The sequence below is a fragment of the Rattus norvegicus genome, chromosome 8, assembly GCF_021556685.1.
Source record: "Rattus norvegicus strain SHRSP/BbbUtx chromosome 8, alternate assembly SHRSP_T2T, whole genome shotgun sequence".
In the NCBI taxonomy this organism is placed as follows: Eukaryota; Metazoa; Chordata; class Mammalia; order Rodentia; family Muridae; genus Rattus; species Rattus norvegicus.
In genome coordinates this window covers 121597346-121624429 of record NC_141541.1, presented here as the reverse complement: position 1 = coordinate 121624429, position 27084 = coordinate 121597346, and the positions used below count along the sequence as shown (strand labels likewise).

General features: G+C 45.0%; 3 protein-coding genes and 2 long non-coding RNA genes across 88 annotated transcripts in view; 3 read left to right on the top strand and 2 right to left on the bottom strand.

Moving 5' to 3' along the window:
• Ubp1 (upstream binding protein 1) overlaps nt 1-11917 on the bottom strand; it is a 45759-nt gene extending 33842 nt beyond the window's left edge. For 11 of the 35 annotated variants that reach the window (XR_015626557.1, XR_015626560.1, XR_015626562.1 and 8 more), the window contains exons 1-2: nt 11843-11917; nt 11302-11539 (exon numbers count right to left, since the gene is read on the bottom strand). Coding sequence is in view for 8 of the 35 variants with exons in the window: in XM_087561534.1 (XP_087417660.1) it covers nt 11302-11414 (113 nt within the window). In the remaining 27 variants the exon portion in view is untranslated. Of the gene's footprint in view, nt 1-11301; nt 11685-11842 lie in introns of those variants that run through there. The other 24 variants (XR_015626558.1, XR_015626561.1, XR_015626564.1 and 21 more) reach the window with 4 other exon arrangements.
• On the top strand, nt 11676-12967 carry LOC148004364 (uncharacterized). The gene is made up of 2 exons (XM_087564216.1): nt 11676-12321; nt 12625-12967. Exon 1 carries the CDS (start codon nt 11680-11682, stop codon nt 12070-12072), a length of 393 nt encoding a protein of 130 aa, XP_087420342.1. The 5' UTR covers nt 11676-11679; the 3' UTR covers nt 12073-12321; nt 12625-12967.
• On the top strand, nt 12242-12784 carry LOC120094276 (uncharacterized). Its single transcript, NR_190598.1, has 2 exons — nt 12242-12321; nt 12625-12784. It is a non-coding gene; the product is annotated as an uncharacterized LOC120094276 (long non-coding RNA).
• Nucleotides 12968-19014: 6047 nt separating the features above from the next.
• On the top strand, nt 19015-23594 carry LOC120094275 (uncharacterized). Its single transcript, NR_190597.1, has 3 exons — nt 19015-19686; nt 19982-20118; nt 22006-23594. It is a non-coding gene; the product is annotated as an uncharacterized LOC120094275 (long non-coding RNA).
• The window catches only part of Clasp2 (cytoplasmic linker associated protein 2), a 181493-nt gene continuing 177437 nt past the window's right edge, over nt 23029-27084 (bottom strand). For all 50 annotated transcript variants that reach the window (XM_087560097.1, XM_087560099.1, XM_087560105.1 and 47 more), the window contains one exon: nt 23029-24718. In XM_087560097.1, the coding sequence (XP_087416223.1) occupies nt 24632-24718 (87 nt within the window). In that variant the 3' untranslated portion in view covers nt 23029-24631. The remainder of the gene's footprint in view (nt 24719-27084) is intronic.

Here is a 27084-nt window from a genome sequence, read left to right as displayed (position 1 = left end):
ATTATAGGCATGTGATACTAAATGTTTCTTAAACTTGACTTAATTAAAAATAAAATGTGGGGCATAGTGGCACACACTTTTAATCCAAGCACTCCACAGGCTAAGGTAGGCAGGCCCATTCCTGTGAGTTCCAGGCCAGCCAGGCTATATAAAAAGACCTTACCTCAAAAAAAAAAAAAAAAAAAAAAAAAGGAGGGGGGGATGATGTGGGGGCTGTGGATCAATGGTAGAATATTTGCCTAGCATGTGCAATGCCCTATGTTCAATCCCTGGTTTTAAAAAAAGGGGGTGGGGTGGGGATTTAGCTCAGTGGTAGAGCACTTGCCTAGCAAGTACAAGGCCCTGGGTTCGGTCCTTAGCTCCAGGAGGCGGGAGGGGTAGAGACAGAGAACAAAGCAAGGAGTGCTAGTAAATCCAGCACTGAGGCAAGATCACCCCAGGTCTGAGGATGGTCTGTAAGACCATATATCCCAAAAGAAATAGAAGGGGTTGGAGAGATGCTCAGTGGTTTAGTACTTTTTACTCTTATGTAGGCCTGGGTTTGGTTCCCAGCATCCACATAGTAACTGAAAGATGTTTATAATTCTTTGACTCTCTTTTACACACACACACACACACACACACACACACACACACACACACACACACGTGAGAGAGAGTATGAGAGGGGAGTGGTAATAAAAATATTTTTTAAAGTTAAAAAAAGAAAAAGATGAAAAAATTTTAATAAACACAGCAAATGTCAGAAACTAGATTTTTAAAAAAGATTTATTTATTTATGTATGTGAGTACACTGTAGCTGTCTTCAGAAACACAAGAAGGCATCAGATCTCATTACAGATGGTTGTTGCCGGGACTTGAACTCAGGACCTCTGGAAGAGCAGTCAGCTCTTAACCGCTGAGCCATCTCTCCAGTCAACAGATTCTTTTTCCTCTAAACCCTCCATCAGCTTGCTCTCAACCAAGGTCCTAACAAATCCATACAAACCCACCCACTGCTCTCTGTCCACAGTGACCTCTCAACACGAGGCTCTCAGGACCAACTGCTCGCTCTGCTCTTCTACAGAATGCCCAAGTTCAGGTGTCAAGGACAGACTTCCACACACTCCCCATTACCCTGCTCATACAGAGATCTGAGAAGTTTGTGCATAAGCACCCAAAGCTGTTCCTTCACTGCTATCAAACACAAAGCAGCCAAAATAGGGTAAGACACTTATGAGTCAAGATTTCCTATGTTGAGCTATACGGAAAGTGCACAATGGTCTTTGTAAACCCAGAAATGGAGTCGTTTGAATGTTAGAGACAGACTCTTTTAAAATTATTTTTATTTTATGTGTATGGGTATTTTGCTTGCCAGAAGAGGACATCAGATCCCCAGGAACTGAAGTGCAGATGGTTGTGAGCCACTATGTGGGTTCTAGAAATGGAACCTGGGTCCTCTGGAATAGCAGCCAGTACTTTTAACCCCTAAGTCATCTCTCCAGGCCAGCACAGATTTCTAATAACTAAATTTCATTTTTAAAACTGACAAATAAGACAATACATATGTATAGGGCATCACATGATGTTTCAAACAAGTGGACCATTTTGAGTGAAGCACACATGAGTGTCACAGCAAACTTGATCCTACGATGCATCTACTGCATAGCCTCAAAATGCATAAAACCAGAGAAAACTCTTGATAAGAAATGCCGAACCAGGGCTGGAGAGATGGCTCAGCGGTTAAGAGCACCCAACTGCTCTTCCAAAGGTCATGAGTTCAATTCCCAGCAACCACATGGTGGCTCACAACCATCTGTAAAGAGATCCGATACCCTCTTCTGGTGTATCTGAAGACAGCTACAATGTATTTATATATAATAAATAAATAAATCTTTAAAAAAAAAAAAGAAATGCCGAACCATACGCAGTTAGCACTGAAGCTCTGACTTTAAAACCGTAACAAAGTTGGATATGCCTGCTATCCTAGCAGAGTCAGAGTCGGGAGTTCAAAGTTATCCTCAGCTACTTGTGGAGTTGAAAACCAGCTTGGGCTACAGGAGTTGTGTCTCAGAACACAAAGCAATGTGCTGAGTGTGGAGGGCACACCTGGAACCTTAGCACTAGAGGCATCAAGAATCAAGGCCAGCCTCGGCTACACCTACAACAAACCGATAAAGTGACCTTGTCCAGCAGTGTATTCTGTTTTCCAGGAGGACCTGGGTGCTATGTCCCCTTTCATAGATTTGAACATGACTATAGAGAGCAATAGGTTACTTTTCAAAAACAAGTTAAAAAAAATTCGATGTCTTCTTAGTGAGAACATAACAAGTAAGTAATGGAGACATATTTGGAAGGTGAAATTCTACAGAATTCAGAAGACCAAGGACTGGCTAATAACTCATCCAGGAAAGGCCCTGCCACATAAAGCCTAGTGACCAGCTCAGTCCCCCAGGACCCACATGGTGAAAGGACAGGGCCAACTGCAGTAAGCTGTCTTCTGACGCTCACATGTGTACTATGGTAGGCATGGATACACATGCATTCACATGCATAATCATAAGTAGGTATAATACTTTTTAATTCAAAAGACAAGAATAAAACCAAGATGGGAATGACACGAAGGTTATCTGAACTAACAGAGTGCTCTATTCCCAACTCTGACCCACACAAAACAAGAAAGCAGACATCTGAGGCAGATCATTGATTCAAAGTCAAGACTATGTAGAATTCCAGGTCAGCAAAGCAGGGAGGGATCCAGAATATCACATATGTTCTTTAAAAAAAGAAAAAAAGATGTATTTACTTAGTGTGGATGAACATATACATATACACATGCATGAATTCTACGTGTCCTACATGAATACAGGAGCCCAAGAAAGGCAGAAGAGAACACTGGATCCACTGCAACTGGAGTTATAAATGATTGTGAGCCACAGTGCAGGTATTGGGAGCTGAACCCTGCTCTGAAAGAGCAGTCAGTGCTCTTAACTGCTGAGCTTCCTCTCCAGACCCAACATAGATTCTTCTTACGACCTAATTATCACGTATGGAAGTAGGCTGATCTAGAAGCCAAGTTCAGAAACTCGAAGCAAGCCTGGAATGCTAAACGGCTTTCACCAAAGAGTGCATTTCCACTCTGAAGATAGAACCATGATGCTGTGTTATACTTTTGGCTACTCCCACCAGCACATGAACTGAGGAAAGAGCCAGGATAAAAGGGAGCAGGTTCCTGCAAGGATGCCTACTATAGTAGTTTCTCCAGACGGTAGAAGAGACCACTAAATGTGCACTTAAGACGGCCCTAGCCAGGTAGGAAGGCCTTCCAGGAGTTTGGCACACTAATGAAAACCATAGGCATCAAATTATTCCAGGTAACTCCACAATGCCAAGACACAAAAATAACTGAGCATAAAAGACAAACAAGACTCTAGGAATAAGAACCCAAAGTAAAAATAACAGATGGCTAACACCCAGTCAGACTCCATCTGCAGTACCCAGCTCTTCTGTCTGTGCTACAGAGGACTGAGGCCTCACAACAGCTCCTAAGAGACTTCTTGCTAGCTGGAATCTTGTTGGTTTGAGTCAAAGAGAAGCCCGTGTGGGAAATTTCAGATTGAGACAGGAAAAGGCAGGTGCAAGGCAGGCAACACATAGGCTTCTGAGAGCTAGATGCTGAGCCAGCAGGAGCTTAAAGGCACCCCAGCTCCTTCCCTGGTCCTCTCATCACCTCTGCCAGAAACACCTCGGTGGCTTTCATTTTCCATTTAATTGGATATAGAAATGACTCAGATTTCAAATACTAGAGTTATCAAACCCAAATTACGAAATCACGCTTACCTAGCTTGAAGAAATAAAACACAGGTCTAGAAAGATCTGCAGGGAAGAGATTTTCAAGGATACCAAACCCAAAAGGGGAACACACAGAATTCCCAGAACAGGAAATTAAGGTGACCCAAATGGCAGCTCCAACTAAGAAACTGAAAACTTGAGAAAATGGAATGGAGAGAAAGAAGTTATTCAGAAGAGGACAGAGAGGGGACAGGGGAACAGTAAAGAATAAAGAGATTGCAGGTTTTTTTTTTTTTTTTTTTTTTTTTGAGTGGGGTTGAAACATTCATCATGCAACTCTGGCTGTCCTGAAAGTGTGTGGTCAGATCAGGCTGGCCTCACAGAGATCAGCCAGCCTCTGCCTGCTGAGTGCTGATTAAAGGCCACATGGCACATTATCACCCCGTGTTCCAGAAGCAGCAGAGTGCTGCAGTAGGGGTAGCATCTGAAGAGGCCAAGTCTAAACAAACTCCAAACTTGACAACTGTCCCAATTCACTGACTCAAGAAGCCCAAGTGACCACACTAGGACAAACACAAAGTGACCCACAAACAAGCACACCTTAGGCTCCGTCAGTCCTCAGTCTGCAGAGTTGTTGTGACCACTCACCAGCAGGTGAGGGACAGCAGCACACAGAGGAAGTACTGAGGCTGGACAGCCCTCCAGGAAGGCAGTGCGGGAGGGGGCAGAAGCTGGGGTAAGAGGTCACTATTGAGCAGCTTGAAGCTAAGACTCAGCCAGGACCCCATGACTCAATCACAATTAAAATAATCTTAATTTTCCCATGTGCCTGAAATAAATTACAGGGACAACATTCTCACTGAAAAAGAACTAAAAGCTCAAATCCAGAATTCTTTCTAGATAAACTTCACAAAACTCTTTTCTGTCTTGAAAGACAATTTCACGTAGCTCAGGATAGCCTTGGATTCACTTTAGCCAAGATGGATCCTAAACTGCCCCCACTCCTGAGTACTACTAGGATTTCAAGTGTGTGCCATGATGACTAGCTTCAACCTTTGAATAAATAGTTAAATCTCAGCCCCACACGGGCTAAGAATGTAATTCTAAGAAAAACAAACAAGGGCCCGGGAAAGTGCTGGTCTGGCACAGGCACTTGTGGACAAGCTGGGACCCACAAGGTAAAGGGAAGGATGAAATCCTGAAAGGGGTCCTGATGTCCACATATGTGCGATGGCAAGTACACCCTCTCCCCACACACACCCCCACCCCACCCACTCCACACCCCCACCCCACATACCCCACATCACACACACTCCACCCCCCCACCCCCCCCACACATCACACACACTCCACACCCCACATACCCCACATCACACACACACACACACACACACACACACACACACACTCCATATCACACACACCCCACCACACACACACTCCACATCCCACCACACACATACACATACACATACACACACACACACACACACACCACATACACACACTTTCTAGTAAAATGTGGTAAAAAGAAGGCTAGAGAGATGATGGTTCACTGTTAAGAATGAATATGTTGCTCTTAAAGAGGCCCTGGGTTTGGTTCCCAGCATCCACATGGTGGTACACACCATCCATAACCCCATTCACAGGAAATCTGACACCTTCCAGCCTCCATGGGTACCAGGCACAAACATGGTACACAGACATGCAGGCAAACATTCATACACATATAAAATAAAATATACCTTTTAAAACATTAAAAAAATTTTTAAAAAGAAGGCTAAAAGCTAACCTTTTCTAAGAATGAAATCAAATAATCTGAAAATTTAGAGGCATTCTCTATAAAAATCAGTAAAATATTTAAAGATTCCAGCCTTTGGAGTCTTTAGCCACCATTTCACTGAAACCCTAGACATCTCACAAAGGGAGAGACAGAGGTTCTAACCAAGTCATGTGCCTCTACTCAACGACCACACAAGTTTAAGGCCAGCCTGAAGTACATAGTGAATTTGAGGCCAGCATGGGCTATGGCATGGACTATATAAACCTCACTCAAAAACTAACACAATACAAAACAGAACAACAGAAACATGATTCTCGGCCCACTTTCTTCCTGTGGAGAGCCTACTCCTCTCTGTTGGGACTGCTCGGCTACTTACTGTCGTAGGATGGTTAAGAAAGTGATGCAAGGTCAGAGACCAACCCTAGCCTGGATCTGCAAGCCCCAGCTGCCACTCTGAGTGACGCGCTCACCACAGGCTACTCAACTTCTCTGAGCTCTAAGAAATGGTGATGTTGAGGAAGATCTCACAAGTGTATGAGACAGAACAGACATCATTTTACTGAAAGGGTATGACTACTCAGACCTGGATGTAAAACAGAAACGTTCTCAAAATTAACACACTGAACAATGGCAAGTTGGCTCAGCTGGTAAAGGGGCTTTGCTGCCAGGCCCAACAACCTGAGTTCCACTCCTGACACATCTGGTGGAGAGAACCCACTCCCAAAAGCTGTTTTCTGACCTTTACACCAAGTAACTGCAGTAGTATGCACACACACACACAATAAGTAAGTTTAACATTAAAAATTAAAAAATTTGGGCTGGAGAGATGGCTCAGCAGTTAAGAGCACCGGACTACTCTTCCAGAGGTCCTGAGTTCAATTCCCAGCAACCACATGGTGGCTCACAACCATCTGTAAAGAGATCTGATGCCCTCTTCTGGTGTATCTGAAGACAGCTACAGTGTACTTATATATAATAAATGAATGAATAAATCTTTAAAAAAAATTAAAAAAATAAAAATAAATAAATTAAAAAATTTAACAAAGTAAGCCCATCATTGAAGGCAAAAGCTGACAATATGTTGCAGTAATAGTTTGGGCCCCACCACCAGGGCTGACAACTAGCTATATTAAAGAATACAATTTCTTGATACTGTGTAACTTAACAAGTGTCAAAATGTAACAGGCCATAGCAGCACATGTCTGTAACCCAGCACATGCCTGCAAGCCAGCACTCTGAAGCAGGAGGATAGAAAGTTCCCAGCCTTTTAAACAGCTACCTACATAATCAGACTGCCTCAAAACAACAGAATAAAGAAAACGCAAAAGCAGATTAAGGAAACGCAATGGTTTTACAGTCTCCATGCCAGTGGAGCTCTAGGAACCTACCACTGGGCTGATCAGTGGGTAAAGGCATTTGCTGCCAATCCTGGCAACTAGAGTTTAATGGGCAGAACCTAACTATGTGATGGTAAAGGAGACAAAGGAAGAGAACAAGCTGTCACCCGTCCTCTGACCTCCACCCTAGAGCTGTGGCTCATGCCCATACTCACAATGAATAAAGTTTTAAAATGCTACTTATTTTAGCAGGGCTGTGGTGGTGGCATTCCTTTTTCCCAGCAATTGGAAAGCAGAGGCAGGCAGATCGCTGCAAGTTTGGAGTGGTCTACAGAGCGAGTTCTAGGACAGCTAGGGCTATATAAAACAAACAACTTATTTATGTGTATGGATGTATTACCTTCATGTCTGTCTGTCTGTGTACTACATGCATGCCTGGTGCCTGAGGAGGCCAGAAAAGGGCTGTGGATCCTCTGAGACTGGAGTTATAGACCTCATGCAAGTGCTTAGAATTGAACCCAAGTCCTCTGGAAGGACAGCCAGTGAGTGCTCTTAACCACTGAGCCATTTCTCCATCTTAGTAAGTTTTTTAAAAAGTAAACTACCACTTGTCAAATTTTGACAATTTCAAAGAATATCCACAACTACCTAAAAAGGCTATCTATATAAATTTGCTTTTTCTAAGCACTTACCTTTGTGAGGTTGACTTTATTTGTATCAGATAAGCAAATCCAAAGGAGAAAGTTAAGTTTCACAAAATAAGAAATAAAAAGAAACTTCACTCTTATGGTTAAGTTTTTTTTCTTTTGTGAAATACTTTTTAGTTAAAAATAATAATAATAATAATAATAATAATAATAATAATAATAATGGTTTTAGTTATCTTATCAATTAGTAAGGGCTGGTTCTTTCCTTCTCTCTTTCTTTGACAGTCACATGTATCTCAAGCTGGCTTAGAACTAACTTGCTATCTAGCCCAGAATAGTCTTAAAATTCTGATGTTTCTACCTATAACAGATGAGTGTAACACTGTGCCCAGTTTTAGGCAGTGCTGGGGATTGAACCCAGGGCTACATGCATCTAGTCAAGGACTATCAATTCAGCTACATCCCCAGCCTAGAACTGATATTATAAGAAAACAAATTGACGGGCTGGAGAGATGGCTCAGTGGTTAAGAGCACTGACTGTTCTTCCAGAGGACCTGAGTTCAAATCCCAGCAACCACATGGTGGCTTACAACCATCTGTAATGAGAACTGATGCCCTCTTCTGCTGTGTCTGAAGACAGCTACAGTGCCCTCATATAAGTAAAATAAATAAATCTTAAAAGAAAAAAAATTGACATTTATGTATGGCTTGGTTCATTTCAAAGGGAATCTGAACAGTTAGCTTACAAGTTAGGCTGTACCTGCAAAATGAGAACCAGACTCCTTCCCCCCAGAAAAAGAAAAGCAAAGGGAATATCAGAAAGTAGCCTAAACAGGGTTCCAACACCATCAGCCTAAATTAATCAATAAAACATGTATAATGCCACACATATGAAGAAAAAGATGCTCCAATTCTTTCAAGTTACTGTCCATAAAAGCTAAAGAAAGTACCCCCTGCAACATAAATTTTAAGAATAAAATTGCACTATTTGGAAGGCAGAAGCAAATCTCAATTTTTGAGGCCAGCCTGGGCTATACTGTAAGCTCCAGATAGCCTGAAAAAAGTCTTAAAAAGTCACAAAGGCAGAAGCTATGGCTCAACTGGTAATGTGCTTGTCTAGCTATACTATGCACAAAGACCTCTGCACCACATGGACAAGAGATGGTTCACACTACAATCCAAGCACTCTGGAGGTGGAGGATCAGAAGTTATCCTCGGATATTTGGGCTAAATGAGATCTCTTCTCAGAAAAAAAAAAAGAAAGAAAGAAAAAGAAAGAAAGAAAGAAAGAAAGAAGGAAGGAAGGAAAGGAAGGAAGGTTGGTTTATTCCTATAATCCCAGCACTCAGGATTTATTCAAGGAAGCCCAGGCTACATACTGAGTTCCAGGGCAGCCTGGACTGCACAGTGGGACCTCATCTCAAAAAATAAAGAAAAAAGGAAAAGAAAATGAAAGAAAGAAACTTACCTAGTACACTCAAGGCCTTGGGTTCAATTCCCAAAGCCCTGAGGTTTGGGAGGTTATAGACAGAATACATTCTATTTTAAGAAATCCAAAGACAGCAAACACAGTATAAAGAACACTAGAAAGCACCTTGCACTTATTTAAAAAATACAATACAATTAGCACAAGCATGTCTTCAACATGCACGCGGTAAGAGGACAACTTGCAGAAGTCAGTCCTCTTTCTAGCATGTGTCCTGGGGCTAGAATTCACAGCGGCAAGTTTGATAGCAGACGGCTTTACCTGTTGAGCCATCTCTGCAGCCCACCGAACCAAAATGTTATCAAGATTTTTCCTAGAAGTTCAAGTATACTTTCTGATCTGTGTGTCTATATGACAATTACAATATGTACCCAGGTTTGACTCAAAATCAAATGATCATCCTGCCTCAGTCTCCCAAGTGCTGACATTACAGGTGTGAGCACACACCAGGCTTACTTCTTGAGCCTCACAGGTGAGAACAAATAACAAAAAGACAAGCTTGCTTCCTAATACCTTCCCAACAGGAGCAGGCCGCTCCAGGTAACTTGGGGTTAAGGGAAGCCTGCAGACGCCTAATGCCCCTTGGAGGTTCTGCTCTCAGCTCAGTTTTCACAATGGTTTATACTTGAAATTTTCAAATAAAAGGTCTTGAAGGCACAGGAGGCAAATTCCTCTTGATTTCTCATGATGTAATTAAATATAAACAAATAAACAAGTCCCCTCAAAAACTGATACTTTCTGAGATTCTGGAAATTTTAGATTATAGGACATAGCCAAAAACACTGAAAAGGTTTTCCCAAGTGGAGCATCACAGATGAGAACCACAAAGATGCCAGCACGCCTTAAAGATTGTTATTATTAAGAGAAGACTGCCACCAAGAATTGACTTCCTTTTCAGAAAAATAATCCCAAACACAAGTTAGCCAAATTGGTAGAATTATCAAAAACGCAGCAGTTAGTTCACAGAGGATCCTAGAAAAAAAGCCAAGTTCTAAAAATTACCAATAAGCAAGCTTTTCAGCAGCCCCATCTGACTGAAAATGAGAAGCAAGGAGACAAGGCTGGGCTAAGTTCATGTGCTCTCAAGAGGACAAGGACACTCACTACAGGAGGACTTCCACAGAAGACCTAGTCTTCAGTACTCCTCTCTGGACGATTCCTACACTTTCAGTAGCTCAATTTCCTCAACAACCAAGAGTTGTTCTAGAAAACAATCCACCTCATGCAAAGCCCTCAAGTTACACAACTGCAGAGAAAGGAGGTGCCAAGATCAGGAGTCGAGCAGAGACCAAATCAGGGTCAGATGCGAGCGGCTTAATTCTTTAGTATGCTTTCCACCGCTTCTTTCCACGGGCCAAGAAACCTCCCGACTGGACAGAGTCAAGGCAAATTGCTTCAGGGACTTGTGCACACCAGTCTGACCCAGGTCACTTCTCTTAGGGTAGTAATGTTTCTGACCTCCCGTGCCAGCAGGGAAGGTAGGAGAGTTACTGGGAACCCCCACGCCCTATTGTACTTCGCACACTTCACACACCAAGCATTTTGCTGAAAACTGAGTACTACACTTAATTTACACAAGTTTCAAAAACCACACTTTTTTACCTCCTCGGGTAAACTATACCTACACAAGCCATATTCCAACATCGAAACAAAGAGCTGCCGAGCCACGAAGAACTCAACTCTTTCGGGATAAGTTAGAGGCAGACTCACTTGGCTCCTATCTGTTTCAACCTCTCCCAACTACACAAAACGGAACAGCTGCTGGTGCAGACAGCAGTGACTAAACTATTGTTTGTGGCACAATCTTAAAGCCCTCAGCAACAGGAAACAGCCTGAGGGGAGTCACTTTGAGAATGAAGAAACCAAGGCAAGGGCCCAACTTCACTATCAATCAGGAGACTGTACAAGCAAGTCATTGCGCACGCCAAACCTCAGGGCTACTTTCACTCACAATATAACTTACTATCGTAATGTCAAGCGGCTAAAATTCGCAGGCCACGCTAGGAAAGGCACCGTAGGAAAAGCTGCAGTTTTCCCATTAGAAGCGGTGCCTTTTGTACAGCATATTCCAGCTAAAAGGGCTCGTAAATCATTTGGAAAGGAAGCCCCTACCCCTCTGACCCGGTCTCAACAGCTAACGCGGTTCCCCTGGCAGAAGTGACAGGGTCCTCCACCACTAGCCGCCCCCATCGTCCTCCGAGGCTACGGCGCCACGCGGCAAGACCCCGACCCCGCGGCCCAGGCCCCGCCCGGCGGAGGCAACCGCGCGCCCCTTACCTCATGCTGTAGGCGCCAGCGCCCAGCTCTTGTCCGATGCCGGACAGGCTGGAGTCGAAGTCGTGCACCAGCCCGGACTCGATCACCTCGTCCATACTGAGCACCCAGGCCATCTTCCGGCCTCGCCGCCGCCCCGCGCAGCGCGGCCTCCGGGTCCGGGGAGAAGGCGCCCGAGCTCCGCGGGCGCGTCCTGAGGGAGGACGCGGGTGAAGCCTCCGGCGGCGCGGCGAGTGGTCACCTGCGGCGGCGCGGGACGCGGCTGAGACGAGAGCGGCCGAGGCCCAGCTGTCAGGGCACAGCGTGCCGGCCAGCAGCTGCAGCGGGAGCGACCGGGCCGCGAGCCGCGCTGCCCTCCCGCGGCCGCCGGCCCCGCGCCTCATGCCGCCGCCCGCCCCCGGCGCCGCTCCCGCGGCCGCCGCCCGCCCCGCCCCTCAGCCCAGGCGCACATCCCCCCGGCACGCCCGTCACCCGCTCCCTGGCCGCGCCCCCCCGGCCCTCTGCCCGCCCGCCCAGGCTCCAGCGCCCCTTCGCCCCGGCCAACCCCGCCACCGCCGCTCCGCCGGCCCGGACGCAGCTTCGATGCGGCTCCGGCTCGGACTCGCTCGCCGCTTCCGCCTCCTCCTCCGGCCCCGCCCCGGCCCCGCCCCCGCGGCCGCTCCCCTCCCAGGCCCGCCCCTCACGGCCCCGCGCCTCGCCGCGGCACTAGAGCCTGGGCCGAGCGGCGCTGCCCGGCCCCCGCGGCGTCGGGGCCTGGCGGCGGAAGAGGAGTAACCAGACTCGGCTGACTGACAGGTCTTCTGGGCAGTCACGGCAAAGCGGCCGGACTGGATTCCCGTGAGCCTCTGCGTCCCCGGCTGAGCCACCAATCAAAACACTCTTCCTCTCAGGGACTAAATTGGCTGCCATAAGTAAGAGCTCATTGGCCCGCACTGGAGGAAGTGGTTCCAGGTCCTACTTCCGTCGGTTCAGGGAAATACCCTTTCGTCGGCTTTTGCTCCCACTCCAGAGAAAAGCGGCTACGTATCCTCTGATGTAAGCTAGGTCTGTTGTGCAGAAAATCTTGATTGGCAGGAGAATAAGCCAGTCAGTCCTCCCTGAAAGTTCCCCGCCCCCTCTAAACTCAACTTTAATCCGGAGGCAGAAGCAGGCTGGTCTGAGTTCGAGGTCAGCTTGGTCTACTTCGCGAGCTCCAGCTGAGCCAAGGTTATATACTTGTCTCAAGGGCTTGTCTCAAAACAAATTTGCAGAGCCCAGAACATCTGGTGACTCACATAGCACAAGAGTGTATGATACCCTCGTTATTCCTTAATTTTGTGCCCTAAGCGAAGCAAATTGCTGTGAGAATTAACTTGAAGAAAACCAATGTTGTTCTAAAAAAAACAAACGAAACAAAACGGGAGGTTAAGGTTCAGGTAACATGAAGACAAAAAAGAAACACAGATACCACCAATAAAATACAAAAGCTATACACTAAGCACAGAGACTTCCGTGTCCAGGTGACTCCTTTTACTTGCTACTGGAAGTCTTCTGTGTCTGGGTATCCCTAACAAGAAGCTTTGAGAAGAATTGCTCCTTCCAAGCTGGCCCATGATTATTTCTTTTCCAGAAAATTTTGTTTCCAAAGAATTGAATTTGAGTAGTAAACAGACAGATGTGGGTCCAGCAACATAGATTCGACAAGTCTATTATTAACTGTTGGAAAATGAGGGTGTGTGTGTGTGTGTGTGTGTGTGTAATCCTCTGATTCTTGGGAGAGTGTAATTGTGCTGTCTCTTTAATCAACCTGTGCACTAGACTACTCACACATACAGAGAAGCACAGCCTCTGAAAGCTAACATTTGCCAACATTTAAGATTAGAGCTGAGGGTGATGGGGCATGCTTTTCATTCCAGTACACTGGAAGCCCAGGCAGGTGGGATCTCTGAGTTTATGTCAGCCTGGTCTTCACGGTTGAGCTCTTGGCTAGCCAAGACCCAGTCTTAAAACAACAAGGACTGGCTGGGGTTGGGGATTTAGCTCAGTGGTAGAGCACTTGTCTAGCAAGCGCAAGGCCCTGGGTTTAGTCCTCAGCTCCAAAACAAAACAAAACAAAACACAACAACAACAACAACAAAAAACACACACACATAACCAAACCAAACAAATAAACAAACAAACAAACAAAAAAACCCAAGGACTTTCAGGCTAATTCAGCTCAGAGCTCTACTGAAAGACCTGGAGACAGAAATTAGTGGAACTAGGTTTATTCAAGAACATACCCAAAGAAAATGAGAGACTTTTTCTCTGTCAAACATTTGTCTTTGGAAGCGGTGAGATGGTGCATGGATGTTGTCTTCGTGGGTTTCTATTGCAGTAGAGAGACAATATTACCATGGCAACTCTCATAAAGGGCTTCTCTGTGTAGTCCTGGCTGTCCTGGAACTCACACTGTACACCAGACTTGCCTTGAACTCAGAGATCTACATGCCTCTGCCTCCCAAGTGCTAAGGTTAAAGGCATGATCCAGTTAAAGGAAAACATTTCATTAAGGCTAGCTTAGAGTTTCAGAGGTTCAGTCTGTTACATCATGTCTGTGAAGAAGCATGACAACATGTAGGCAGGCATGGTGCTGGAGAAGGAACTGAGATCTACATCTTGTTCCTCGGGCAGCAGGCAGAGACTGTGTACCACACCGGGTGTAGCTTGAGCAAGCTTCTTGATAATGTGTATGTCTGTGTATGGATACGTGCAGGTGCCTACAAAGGTCATAATAGGGTGCTGGATCCGCTGCAGCTCAGTTACAGTTAGGAACTACCTGGTGTGGGTTTTAGGAACCAAACTCAACTTCTATGGGAGAGCAGCCTCCATAGAACCTCAAAGTCGGTCCCCACAGCGAGACTGCCTCCAAAAAGGCCACACCTAATAGTGCCACTCTCTATGGATCAAGCATTCAAACACACACACACACACACACACACACACACACACACACACACACACACCAGTCTATGGAAGCTATTCTCAATCAAACCACCAGACATGTAATCCCAGCATTACGGAGGTAACACAGGAGAAACAAAAGTTTGAGGCCAACCTAAGTTCACAGAATCCTGGCTTAAAAAAATGTGTGCATGCAGGGGGGAGTGGTGGGATTGTAGAGATGGCTCAGTGGTTACAAGCACTTGCTGCTCTTCCCATGCACCTTAGCATGTCTACTGGTGCTGTCCTTGCTCAGCACATGCAGTCACGTTGGTGAGACACTCACCGGGTGTAGCTGCTGATCTTACTAGAAGACACAACCTCATTGTAAACCCCCTCATTCTTTGGCTCTTACAATCCCAGTCCCCTGTACTGAAAGGCTCCCCGAGCCTTAGGTGCAGGAGTCATATTGTAAGTGTATCTACTGGGACTGAAACCCACAGTCCTGCATTTTTGTGGGTCGTGGTTTTCTGTCACTGTTTCTGTCTGCAAAGGGAAGCTTCCTCGATGAGGGGGCAAGGACTACATTTATCCAAGGCTGTAAGGACAATTATTTGGAATGCAGTTCGGTACTTGGTTGGTTTAGTAGATTGGTGGGTGAGGGTTCTCCTACGTTTCTAGCGGTAGCCATGATTTCCTTCTTGCGTAGCATGCCTTAAGTCTAAGTAGAGAGCTACCGGTCACCAGCAGAGTAAGTGTGTCACAGTTGTACTGTAGCGAGGGCTTTTTGGTTTCTTTAAAAACCCAGTTGCGTTATATGAATATGCCTTTGTTCTAATCTCAGGTATGGGATATAGGGCTACTTCAGATTTTGCACAGCCATTAACTATGATTGTCTCCCGCTCTAGGGGGCATGATTTTTGCCAGCTGCAGATAGTTTAATTCTGGGGACTCTGGAGAAGGTATAAACACTACAGGCCTGAGAGGTTCTGTGGCAGACGCTGCTCCCCCGCTGCATCTGCTGTTGCTGAACTACTACTGGACATTCTGATGATGAAGCCTGGACTAGCCCCAAGGGACCCAACGACCTTAATCAGCAGGAAGTAGCCTATAGAGGCTACATCCCCATTCCACTGTAACCTTCTTTCTCTCCTATCTAGTGTTGGAGGGGGGTTGGAGGTTATTAGGGTGGAATAAGGGTCGGAAGGGTGGTTGAGGTATAAGAACCCAATAAAATGACACAAACTTGCCAGCACCATACCCTTAGGGTTATCATGTCGTGAGGGTCATTTTATCTGGTTAGGACTGTTGCTGCTTCTCTCCTTAGGAAGCTGCACAGCATTGCATGAAAGCTAGTCCTCAGACAAGAGCTGCTCAGGTCGGATCTGGCTCTGCAGGCTTCAGGGCCTGCATCTGAAGTGCTTGGAGCCTTTAGCAACAGGGACTAAGTTTGTACCTCTAGGGGACAAAGGAAGGCAATAGCAACAGACTAATGTCTGAGGAGTCTCCGGATGAGTGTGAGTAACAAGTCAAAAGAAGGCTTCTCGCGCCTGGCACTGGAGTTTTGGTTAGGTGGTCTTCGGCTCTTGGAGGGAGTGCTGTCATCCCAGGTGAGAAACGTCATTTAAACCACACATACATTTATACACTGACTTACGTGTACTACAGTGTTTTTAAAGCTATTTACGCTTGTCTCTTGATTTTCCTTCATTTTATGCATATGTGTGTTTCGTCTGCATGTACAGTGTACAGTTTGCCCATGGAGGCTAGGAGGGAGGGTCAGGTCCCTTGTGACTGGAGTTATATCAGTTGTGAGCCATCCTGTGGGTGCTGGGAATCGAACCTGGGTCTCCTAGAAGAACAGCCAGTGCTCTTTACCAATGAGCCATCTCTCCAGCCTTTCAGTTGTTTCTGAAGGACAAGTGGCAAAGGCCAGCTTATTAAGGCTGCCGAGTAATACAAAGCAAGACAAAATTAAATGGAGTTGAGCCTGGCATTCCCTCTCACTGGGAGAAAGCCCGTCTAGCATGCTCTAGGCCTTGGGCTCATTCCCAGGATGGGAAGCAGTTCATATTAAATCTGGCAAACCAATAATATCAGAAAACCATTGAAAGTGTAAGTTTAATGAATAGAATCAGTGAGTGAGTTGGGGCTGGGGATACAGATGAGTAAAAGCACCCGCCTCTGAGTCTGACAGCCTGAGTTTGAGTCCCAGGACCCATGAGTGGAAGGAGAGAACCAACTCCCTACAGTTGTGACACCCCCATGACGATGCTGTGGTGTGTGTATATATCTTACTCTGAAATCTGTGGTCTTCTGGAGAGGGAGTAGTTTACATTCTTTTTTAATCTGTACAGTTATTTTGCCTTGTGTAGGTCTGTGCATTGTGTGTGCGCCGTGCTTGCAGAAGCCACAAGAGGGCGTCAGATCCTCTTGTACTGGAGTTACTGTTATGAGCCACCATGTGGTGCTGAGAATTGAACCCAGGTCCTCTGGAAGAGCAGTGCTCTCAACCACTAAGCCACCTGTACTCACTTTTTTGGGGGGGTTCTCTGGATGGATCTAAACTCCAGTCCTCATGCTCAACAGTCAATTCACTGAGCCATCTTCCCAGCCCTTTGTGGGTTTTTTATTGTTGTTGTTTTTGTTTTGTTTTCCCCCGCAGGAGCTGAGGACTGAACCCAGGGCCTTGCGCTTGCTAGACAAGCGCTCTACCTCTGAGCCAAATCCCCAATCCCCCTTTGTGGTTTTTTGTTTGTATGTTTGTTTGTGATAGTCTCTGGAGTAACTCAGGCTGGTTTCAACTAGTTTCAACAGACAGCTGAGGACCAATCTGAACTGTTCCTACTGCCTCGGCTTTTTAAGTGCTGGGATTAGAGTGTGCACCACTGGCTCATTTGCTCCTTTCCATGTTAACTGTGGCCACTGTGCTGCCAGAGCACTTCCACTGCAGAACAAGATTTCTTCTCCTCCAGCTTCCAGGAACATTTCCCTTAACTTCTAAACTGAGAGCTCTCATCGGCTCCAGTTTCAACTCGTAACCTCCTCAGTGCCTTTTAGGCTTAAGGAAGCAACCTCTTTGAGGCCTTCCAGTTTCTGCTACCTGATACCAGAGCCCTAGTCCTTCCAGTGTTTGTTATGGTGACACATAGTGGAATCTGCTGCTCTTAGTTGTGAAGTGACAAATCTGAGTGTCATTTTTATTTTTTCTTTTCTTTTGTTCGGAGCTGGGGACCGAACCCAGGGCCTTGCGCTTCCTAGGCAAGCGCTCTACCACTGAGCTAAATCCCCAACCCCATCAAATCTGAGTGTCTTAACGTGTGTTCCTGTGTGCACTTGCATGCAGGTGCTTCTGGGACAAGCTGGCTCCCTCAGTCATTTTCATCTTATTCTCACTGAGGTGGGGCTTTCCTCAGTGAATCTGGAACTCGTCCATTAGGCCAGATTGGTTGACTAGTGAGCCCCAGGGATCCTTCTCTGCCTTTCTGGTGCTGCGCTTACAAGTGTGCACCACATCTGGCTTTTGTGTGGTCGTGGGGGACTGAACTCGGGCCCAAATGCTTGTATTCCCAAGCACTTAACTGAGACATCTCCCCATCTCTCTGCCTTTTGTGTGTTTCAAGTCTCACTGCGTAGTTCTGGCTGGCCTGGAAGTTGCTATGTAATCTAGGCTAGTTTTAAACTCCCAGAGATTGGCCTGCTTTCTATTGTTTGTCTGCCTATTTGTTTACTTATTCATTGTGTGTATGCTTGTGTGTGTGCATGCACGTGCATTTTGAAACAAGGTTTTGCTATGTAGCCCTGGTTGACCTGGAATAACTATTGTAAAGGTAACTTTTCTTTTCCTGGTGTAATTTGTTGTCTCTGGGGCTTACTGCTTCCAGTCTGTTAACCTAGGTCTAGTCCTGGAAGCTTCTAGCCTCTGTACAATCTAACCTATGCCTAGAATGTTTTCAGCCTGAGACTTACTACAGAATAAGCTCACCCTTTCTGTCTTTCTGAACTCTCGCTGGCTGATTCAACTCACCTGTTGTTGTTTAGAACTCTTCATGGTGACTGATTCAATCTGGCTTCTCTCCCTCTCCTCCCTCCTCTGCCCCTCTCCTGAATTGCTGATGGCTTTGCCTGATCTCTAACTAACTGTAGCAATCTGCTCTGATCTTCTGCCTTCACCTGTATCTAGCTTGTTCTCTCTGCAACCTGTCCCTGTACAGTTGTCCCAGTAAAGCTGCCTCCTCTTTTCTGTACTGCCCCTTAAGTAGCTTCCCTTTTCCCTTCTCTCTCTGAGTTGGGCATATCCTATTCTGTCAAATCTTTCTCTGATCCGTCACTTTGCCCATCAATTAGACATCACTTTCAAATATGAGTGCTTCCTTCTACAAACCAACTTTACCTTCATTCTTTGGGACTAAAGGTGTGTATTAACATTGTGACTGGAAGGGTTGGGGATTTAGCTCAGTGGTAGAGCGCTTGCCTAGGAAGCGCAAGGCCCTGGGTTCGGTCCCCAGCTCCGAACAAAAGAAAAAAAAAAAAAACATTGTGACTGGAGAGATGGTTAAGAGCACTGACTGCTCTTCCAGAGGTCCTGAGTTCAAATCTTACAACCACGTGGTGGCTCACAACCATCTGTAATGAGAGCTCATGCCCTCTTCTTGTGTTTCTGAAGACAGCTACAGTGTATATAATAAATAAATAAATCTTAAAAAAAAACTCACTAAAGAGTATGACTATATTCCAGCCAGAGGGATTAAAAGTGAGCAGAACCACAACTAGAAATTCGTCCCACCCCCCTCATCCCCAAATAAATAACACATCCTCAGGGTTCATAGTGTGATCAAATATCCTGCAACACACTATCAAGTTGGCCTGGAACTGACAGTAACCTACCTCAGCCTACAAAGTGCTGAAACTACATGTGTGTTCCATCATACCTGGCTGTTAACCACTCTAACAGAAGGTCTGCAGTCAGCAAGTGAAATGCTTGGTGTGGTGTCATAGGTGGAAACATTCAGGTCTGGGGCAGAGAGGAGCAAAGAGTGCAGGAAGGCTGTAGTAGTCAGGATGCTTGAAGTCCAGGTGCTTTGCATCTCTGTGTTTCCTGTCTGAATGCTCTGTCTTCCTAATCCCCAACACGGGCAACTCCCATTCTCACTTTGTCTTGTCTTATTCTGATTATTCTAGGTACTGTACGCAAGTGTAACCATGCAGTATTCTGAGAACTCTCAGGTTTTTAAATGTACTAGCCAGCCATTGCAGAAGGTACTGATCTGCTTTCCTTGGTTACTGAAGTGATGCTAGCCTGGGGTAAAACTCAGTGTAAGAAAAGCCTGAGCCTCCCTGAGTGTTCAGTTTCCATTTGTTTCTGTGGACTCCGGAGTTGACAGCAGTATTCTGAAATAAAGCCCATCACGTTGGAGCAGGGACTGCTAGACCGCCTGGCACACATGGAGCTGTGGGTCTGATCGGCAGTAGCTCAATCAGCTATAGGTAAGTCTGAAGTCACCCGGGCTCTAAGTGACCATGTCTTTAAAGGAGAAAACAAGAGCTTCCAAACAATCCCAACCCCAACAGTAGTAAGAACACCCAACAACAATTTCCAAACCACTATCTTTTCCATGAGAGTAATTCAATAACTCATCTAGTGTTAACCTGAAACTTGTGAATGGAATGTGCTGTAGGAGAAAACTCACAGATTGAGTTGGTGTGATGGTTAGCCTAGAATCACCTGGGAAGCAAGAGCCAATGGAGAAGTCTGCTCACTTTGGGTGACACCACTCCCTAGGAAGCGGATCCTGAACCCGTGTTAGAGGAAGCAGAGGAAGCCTGTACATTCACCCCTGGTTCTCCCTCTCGACTGTGAATGGACCATGACAAGCACTCAACCTCCTGCTGGGCTTTCTCTAACCTGCTTTTATCAAGGTATTTTAGTTCACTTATTCTTTTACATTGCGTATTTTGCCTGTATGGATGCAAGTATACCATGGACATGTTTGTGCCACAGGAGGCCACAGACCCCTTGGAAGTGGAATTGCAGACGGGTGTGAAATGCCATGTGGGTACTGTAGGCATGAGGCATGTTTTCAGGGTGTGGTTTACCTGTGTCATTCAAATGCCGATTTCTCTGCTCTCATACCTTCATATCCTGTTTCAATCTGCACACAGTGTGTAACGCTTATTCTTCGAGCTCTTGTCTCAAGCTTGCATGAGCACTGCTCCTCATTCATTCTTGGTCTTGCCAGTAAAAGTTAATGAGCCAACACAGGGCTCCAGAGAGACTAGGTGGGACTTAGGGGTGGAGAATAAAGAAGCAAAGGAGGGAGCCATGGGGGAGGTGGAGAAAACATCAGAAGAGAGCTGAATCAGGAGAGCACGGAGAAAATTCAAGTAAATGGGAATAGTGTCTGGGAGGAAGTCTGATCAGCTTGGAGGTTTAGAATGGAATAATAATTGCTCAGTATTGGCTCAAGGTGACTTAAATAAATCATAGTCTGCGTGGTTATCGGGGAATTAGTTGATTAAGGAGGAACTGCTGCCATACGAATTTCGTGAATCAATAACTTTGTAGGGTTCTGGGAACTGAACCCAGGTCCTCTGAAGAATACCTGGTGCTCTTAGCTGCTGAGCTACTTCTCCAGCTCCACATCCTTTCAGAATATCCTTACCACAGCAACAGAAAAGGGAATGAAGGCAGCTGGAAACCAGTTATTTGGTAGGATGTTTGGTATGTAAGTTGTATTAAAAATTGAGATATTTTTCCCCTACAACCACTCAGTGAGAAGTGAACTCGCCATCCTGCTCAATATTAGTGAAAAGAACAACCAAAAAAAGCCACCTCATGAGAAACTACAGAGTGCCTTCTCTGGCTGCTTACAACAGAGGACTTTTCCATAGTTACACTATACCTTAGGGAAAAACAAGACAAAAAGCACACAAGTCTGCAAGATTTTGAAACCCAGAACTAAACAGGCTTTAAAATCTGAAACTAAAATATACTTAAAAATATGTGTAGGAGGGCTGGAGAGATGGCTCAGTGGTTAAGAGCACTGACTGCTCTTCCAGAGGTCCTGAGTTCAATTCCCAGCAACCACATGGTGGCTCACAACCATCTGTAATGAGATCTGATGCCCTCTTCTGGTGTGTCTGAGGACAGCTACAGTGAACACATATGCATAAAATATATTTAAAAACTATGTGTACGTATTGTGCAGAAAGGATCTAGCCATTTGCTCAGGCTGCTCTTTCAACTTCTAGATGCAACTATCCTCCTGCTCCAGCTTCCAAGTAGCTGGGATGACTGTGGGCAATTCTAATAAATTCTCAGTAATGCAATGAACGTATTGTGTATTAGTTTGGGTGAGGAAAGCAAGACTTAGAAAATAAAGTTTTATTTTTATTTATTTGTGTTGTTTGTATGTATACACATGTGTGGGTGGCTGTGGGAACAGAGTATTGGGTCCTCGGAAGCTGAAGTTACAGAGGGTTATGAAACATCCGAAGTGGATGCTGGGAAGTGAACTCTTAGGTCCTTTGGAAGAGTGTGATGGCTATCTAGGTTGTCAACTTGACTACATCAGGAATCAAAACACCCAAAGGGACTCGCTCATGAGGGAATTTTGTTTAATTTGAAGTATATACAAAGATTCATTTCTAATCTAGATCTTTTGAAATAGGAAGACATATCTTTAGATCTTTTGAGGTGGGAAGACCATGCCTTTTGCTGGAAGCATATAGAGAGGCATGGAAGAAGGAAGTTCTTGCTCATTCCCTGCTTGCTTTCCAGACTGAGCAAGTTTACACTTCTTCCAGATCCCAGCATATACTGAAGACCAGCTGAGACACTAGCCTCACAGGAATGAATGACCACTGGATTCTTGGGACCTTCCAATCATAGGCAGCCACCGCTGGATAAGCTGGACCACAGCCTGTAAGTCATCCTAGTAAATCCCCTTTCTATATATCGTTTAATACAAAGAGCAAGCACTCTTAACTGCCGAGCCAGTTCTTCAGCTAAAGACATTTGAGCAGTAGCTTTATGACATTTTTAACAGTTGATATCTAAGTATGCTTCTGAAATGAACAAAGTAGACGTATACTGTACAAAGTGATCTCAATATCAATAACTTTTTCAGTCGTATCAACTTGAAATTATGAAAGTTTTTTTTTTTTTTTAATTTTTACTTGTCTGTGGCTCTGGGGACTGAACCCACGCGCTGTGCACACTAGGCAAGGGCTCTGCTATACATCCATATCCATCCCCCAAATTATACAATTTTCATGTTTTTCCCTTCCTTCCATCCATCTTTCTTTCTTTCTTTTCTTTTTCTTTTTTTGAGGCAGGATTTCTCTGTGTCGCCCTGGCTATCCTGAAATTTACTCTGTAGACCAGGCTGACCTCAACTCAGATCCATGTGTCTCTACTTCCCAATGCTGAGATTAAAGGTGTGCACCACCATTCCCACTGTTATGTTAGCTTCCATTTGGAAACAATAAACTCTGCTCCTCTTCTACACAGTGTAGGGCTCAATGCTTACGTCACTCTACTCAGCTGTCAACAGGAATTAAAATATTTTAAAGCACAAGCCAAATCAATATACTGGTTCAAAATGATTATGAAATACACTTAGTACAAAACACTACTGAGCAGAGTTCAATGCCCAAGCTGTAGGAAACCCATACTTACATATATTGTATTGTAGTTGCTAGGCCTGATCTTTGCAACTCAAATGCATGTACAAAACTCAGGGGACGTAACTGGTCCAAGAAGTTTCACGTTTACAGAAAAACCCATATCTTTTGTTACACAGTGAGAGAAAGAGCTGAGCTACATGGTTAAGGTTTTCAAGTAATGTTATGTACAGTTTTATTGCCAGTATATGCACAACGGTAAGCATAGAACTATAAATACACAATGTCATTAACAGTAGAAAACAAAACTGTTACAGTAGGGGAGAGGGGATGGAGTAATATCTTTTCTTGCTGCTAAAACAGAACAAAAAGGAAGGAAAGGAAAAGCTTCTCCGACCAATCACCCATCCAGTTCTCTCCGCTCACGCCCTTTACATACATTTCTACATTTTTCCAGCTGAACGAAGTACAGGTAGCTCTGTAACAACAGCAAACTGCTCCCACAGCCATCTGCTTTCCAGTCACATTCACCTCATGTTAGGATTCAAAAAAACAAAACAAAACAAAAGTCAAGATGAGAAATCAATAGTATCCTGGTTCCAAATGACCTAATTTGGCCTTTCACCCAAACTGGTGATATTTGAAAGTTGGCTGCACATGAAAATAACGTTAGCAGAGGTGATTAAAAAATGTTAAAAAGTAACAAAACATCACCTTTGAAGTAGTTTTCCAAGACACTCCAGGCAGCGGGTTGGTTAAAGGGTCAGCCCTGAAGAGGTAGAGTGTGAGCCACTGGACAAGAGGCTCGGCACCGTCTTCTCTCTCGTCAGGATCGTGCTTTTATGAGACAATTTCATGGTCAAAGGAAACCAGGTTCCACCATTCAACAAGAAGGTGCTGGTTGACTCCCATGTCAATAATTAATTTATCAAATGAGAAACAGAACAGTCAAAGACACACATGCACTTGATTTTTTTTCATCTGTTTCCATTATCAAGTCTATTCATAAGTGAATTTGATATTAATAAATACAACAAAAAGCATCATTCACAACAAAGATAAACCAAAGGCTCGGCAACCAAACCCGGCACTGTACTAATCCCCACGGAAGCCGAGGCAGGTGATTGGGTGCAGCTTTCTTTCGTGGTAAAAGAAGGGACACGGCTTTAAATAAAGGTGGCAAGATCAAGAACCAACAGACACTATCAGTCTTACAAAACTGGCTGATTCTATGACATTTCTCTTTGAGGTCATCCCAAAGAAGTCGCAGCTAACGACATGTACCACCGCCACATCAACAGAGTCTGGCTGGAGTTCCAAGTAGCCCTGCTTTGTCTCACATTATTGTCAGTATTTCTAGCATAGGACATGATACGGAACAAAAGTAGCAATAAAAATATTCTTCTGCAGTTGAATAAAGGCAAAAAAAAGTTTAGACTGTTAAACTTTTAAAGCTTTAAGCATTCCTGTTTAACCAGCATTTTAAAAAATTTATACAATCATAACACTGGCAAAGGTTAATGGGAAGACAAAGAAGTACAAACATGTGAAATGGTGAATTAGATTAAAAAATTACTTTGTACTGATCAACTGATGTTAATACTGCTTCTCCTGAACTTGGAATAACTATCATAAAGTTACATGCAGACTGAGGACACCCCTCTGTTACAGAAAATACAAAACAGAACAAAACAAAAGGCTAGAACTGGGAAACCGTAGCTGAGTCCCAAAGCTGTATTTGAGTTTCCTTTCCTTGAGGAGGGCAGGCAGTTGTCCTTTCAGAGACCTGGGAGGCTCATGTGCAGCACTAACTCTGTCCAGAAACATCAGTAGTGGGGTCGGCTCCTGCAGAGCCCGTCTGTGCACGTTTGATGTAAAGGTTCAGCAGCTTCATCTGCAGATCAAAGTGATATGACCATTTGAACAAAGTGCTCTCACTATAGTAATATACTCATAAGGAATCCTATGTGCACCTATGAGAGCTGAAGGAGCTGTGCTTAGGGACAGCGACCATGCTGTCCTCAATCGGCCGTGTGCCTGATGATGACGCCATTGCCTGACCCTCTGGGTTCAGCTAGTTTACAGGTGTGCACCACCCTGCTCAGTTTGTGTGATGCTGGGGTCTGAACACAGGGCTTCAAATATGTGAGGCAAGCAGTCTGCAACTGAGTTTCATGCCTTACCCCATGTCTATTTTTATTTTGGCTTTTTGCAACTTAGAATATAAATACGATCACATTGACGACAATTGTTAGGGTCTGGGAAAACTCTACATGCAGGTAAACGTCTGCAGTTCGTTGTCCTCAGCTATAATCCAACCACTGTACTTCCTTCTCATCCTGTAGGCCAGAACAGTTCCAAAGCTCTGGTAATCTTTTTTTTTTTTTTTAAAGATTTATTTATCTATGGTAAGTACACTGCTGCTGTCTTCAGACACACCAGAAGAGGGCATCAGACCCCATTACAGATGGTTGCGAGCCACCATGTGGTTGCTGGGAATTGAACTCAGGACCTCTGGAAGAGCAGTCAGTGCTCTTAACCACTGAGCCATCTCTCCAGCCCCAGCTCTCGTAATCTTAGTGCAGTAAGACAGACTTTTTTTTTTTTTTAAGTCTTTAGGATTAACCAGAAAATTTTAGTTTAAGATACCAAATCAAAGTTGCATGTTAATCTGGGTCACAGTAAAACCACAGAAGGAGCTGGGGGAGTGGTGGCTTACACCTGTAACCCAGCACTCAAAGATGACATCCTGACTGCTGCAAACTCAAGGGCAGCTTGCACTGGGAGTCTGACCACTGAAGACTTGCTCTTTTCCCTGATTCCCCAAACAAAACAAGACAACAAAGCTGGAGAGAAGAGGAGTAGAGTGTTTGATCATTGTCGGTCTGCTCTTGGAATCAGGGTCTTAGCTGTACTTTAGCCTGGCCTGTAATTTGCTATGTAGCCAAGACTGGCCTCCAAGTATCAAGCGTCAGAGCTTGAAAGTGAAGGCCACAATCCACAGGAAGCAGAGCGGCTGCAGAACTGCAGACGACAGTTTAATGAAACATACTGAGAGACGGTAGTGTGGGGACCACACAAAGCGTTCCAGGGGCTCTGCTTGGGTGCAGAGGGTAGGCAGCAATGTGTACTCTGTCACACCAGGCTGATGGGCATACGTACAGTCACAGCACCCACTTATCAGTGAAGAGAATGTGGGCGTGTGACAGATAACGGGGGTGGGGTGGTTATCTTGAGAAATATGGCAAAATTGAAACACAAAGTTAGGACCCAGTAGAAAAAGGAAAAAATTTGTTTTTCTGAATTGTAATGATGAGACAGTTGGTAAAAATTCTGCTTAGGAATCCTAATGAGTATAAACTGTAAGCACAAAGGGTCTTCCTGTGTAAGAGATGTGGTCTGCTGGATCACAAGGAGACCGTGGAGGTGGACCTGGATACTCTGGGCTGTGTTGGACATTTTTTGGGGTAAGAGGTAATTTTGGCCATGGTGGAATTTTCAGTGGGACAGGAAGCTACAGTAATGGAGGTGGCTGCAACAGGTGCTACAGGAGAGGTGACGGTGGCCACTGTTGCAGTGGTCCTGGTTACAGGAGTAGGGGTGGTTATGGTAGTGAAGGACAGCAATATGAAGTTCTGGTTGTTATGTTGGTGGTGGGCCCTCTAATCAGTCTCCAACCCCATTCAACTATGGGCCACGTTGGGGTAGCACTGGTGGAGGAAACTTTGGCAGTCTCTTCAGTGGTGGATATGGGAGAAGGCTTAAAAAACAGCCAAGTTCTTGTCCAGAGAGAGGCTCTTCAGGGCAAGACAGGTGGCTTTGAGCTAGTCCGCCCACACAGGAGGTAAGTTATAAAGTCCTGTCTGTCACAGACACAGCCATGGCCGATATCAACAGCACTATAGTGTGAGACTCCATCTCAGAAAACAAAAAGCCCCCAAACAAAACAAACCAAAACAAGAAACTCAAAGCTTCAAGTGTTGTACATTTTGGGAGCTATAAAGTAATTTGTGAATAACTACAACAATCTTTTCTTTTCTTTTCTTTCTTTTTTTTTTTTTTTTCTTTTTTCCGGAGCTGGGGACCGAACCCAGGGCCTTGTGCTTGCTAGGCAAGAGCTCTACCACTGAGCTAAATCCCCAGCCCCCAACAATCTTTTCTTAATGGAACAGTCTGGGGGTTTTGTGTGTGTGTGGTTCCTCAGGATTTAAGTGTGGGAGCGGGAAACTGCTGTCATCTCCCAATCATCCCCATCTCTGT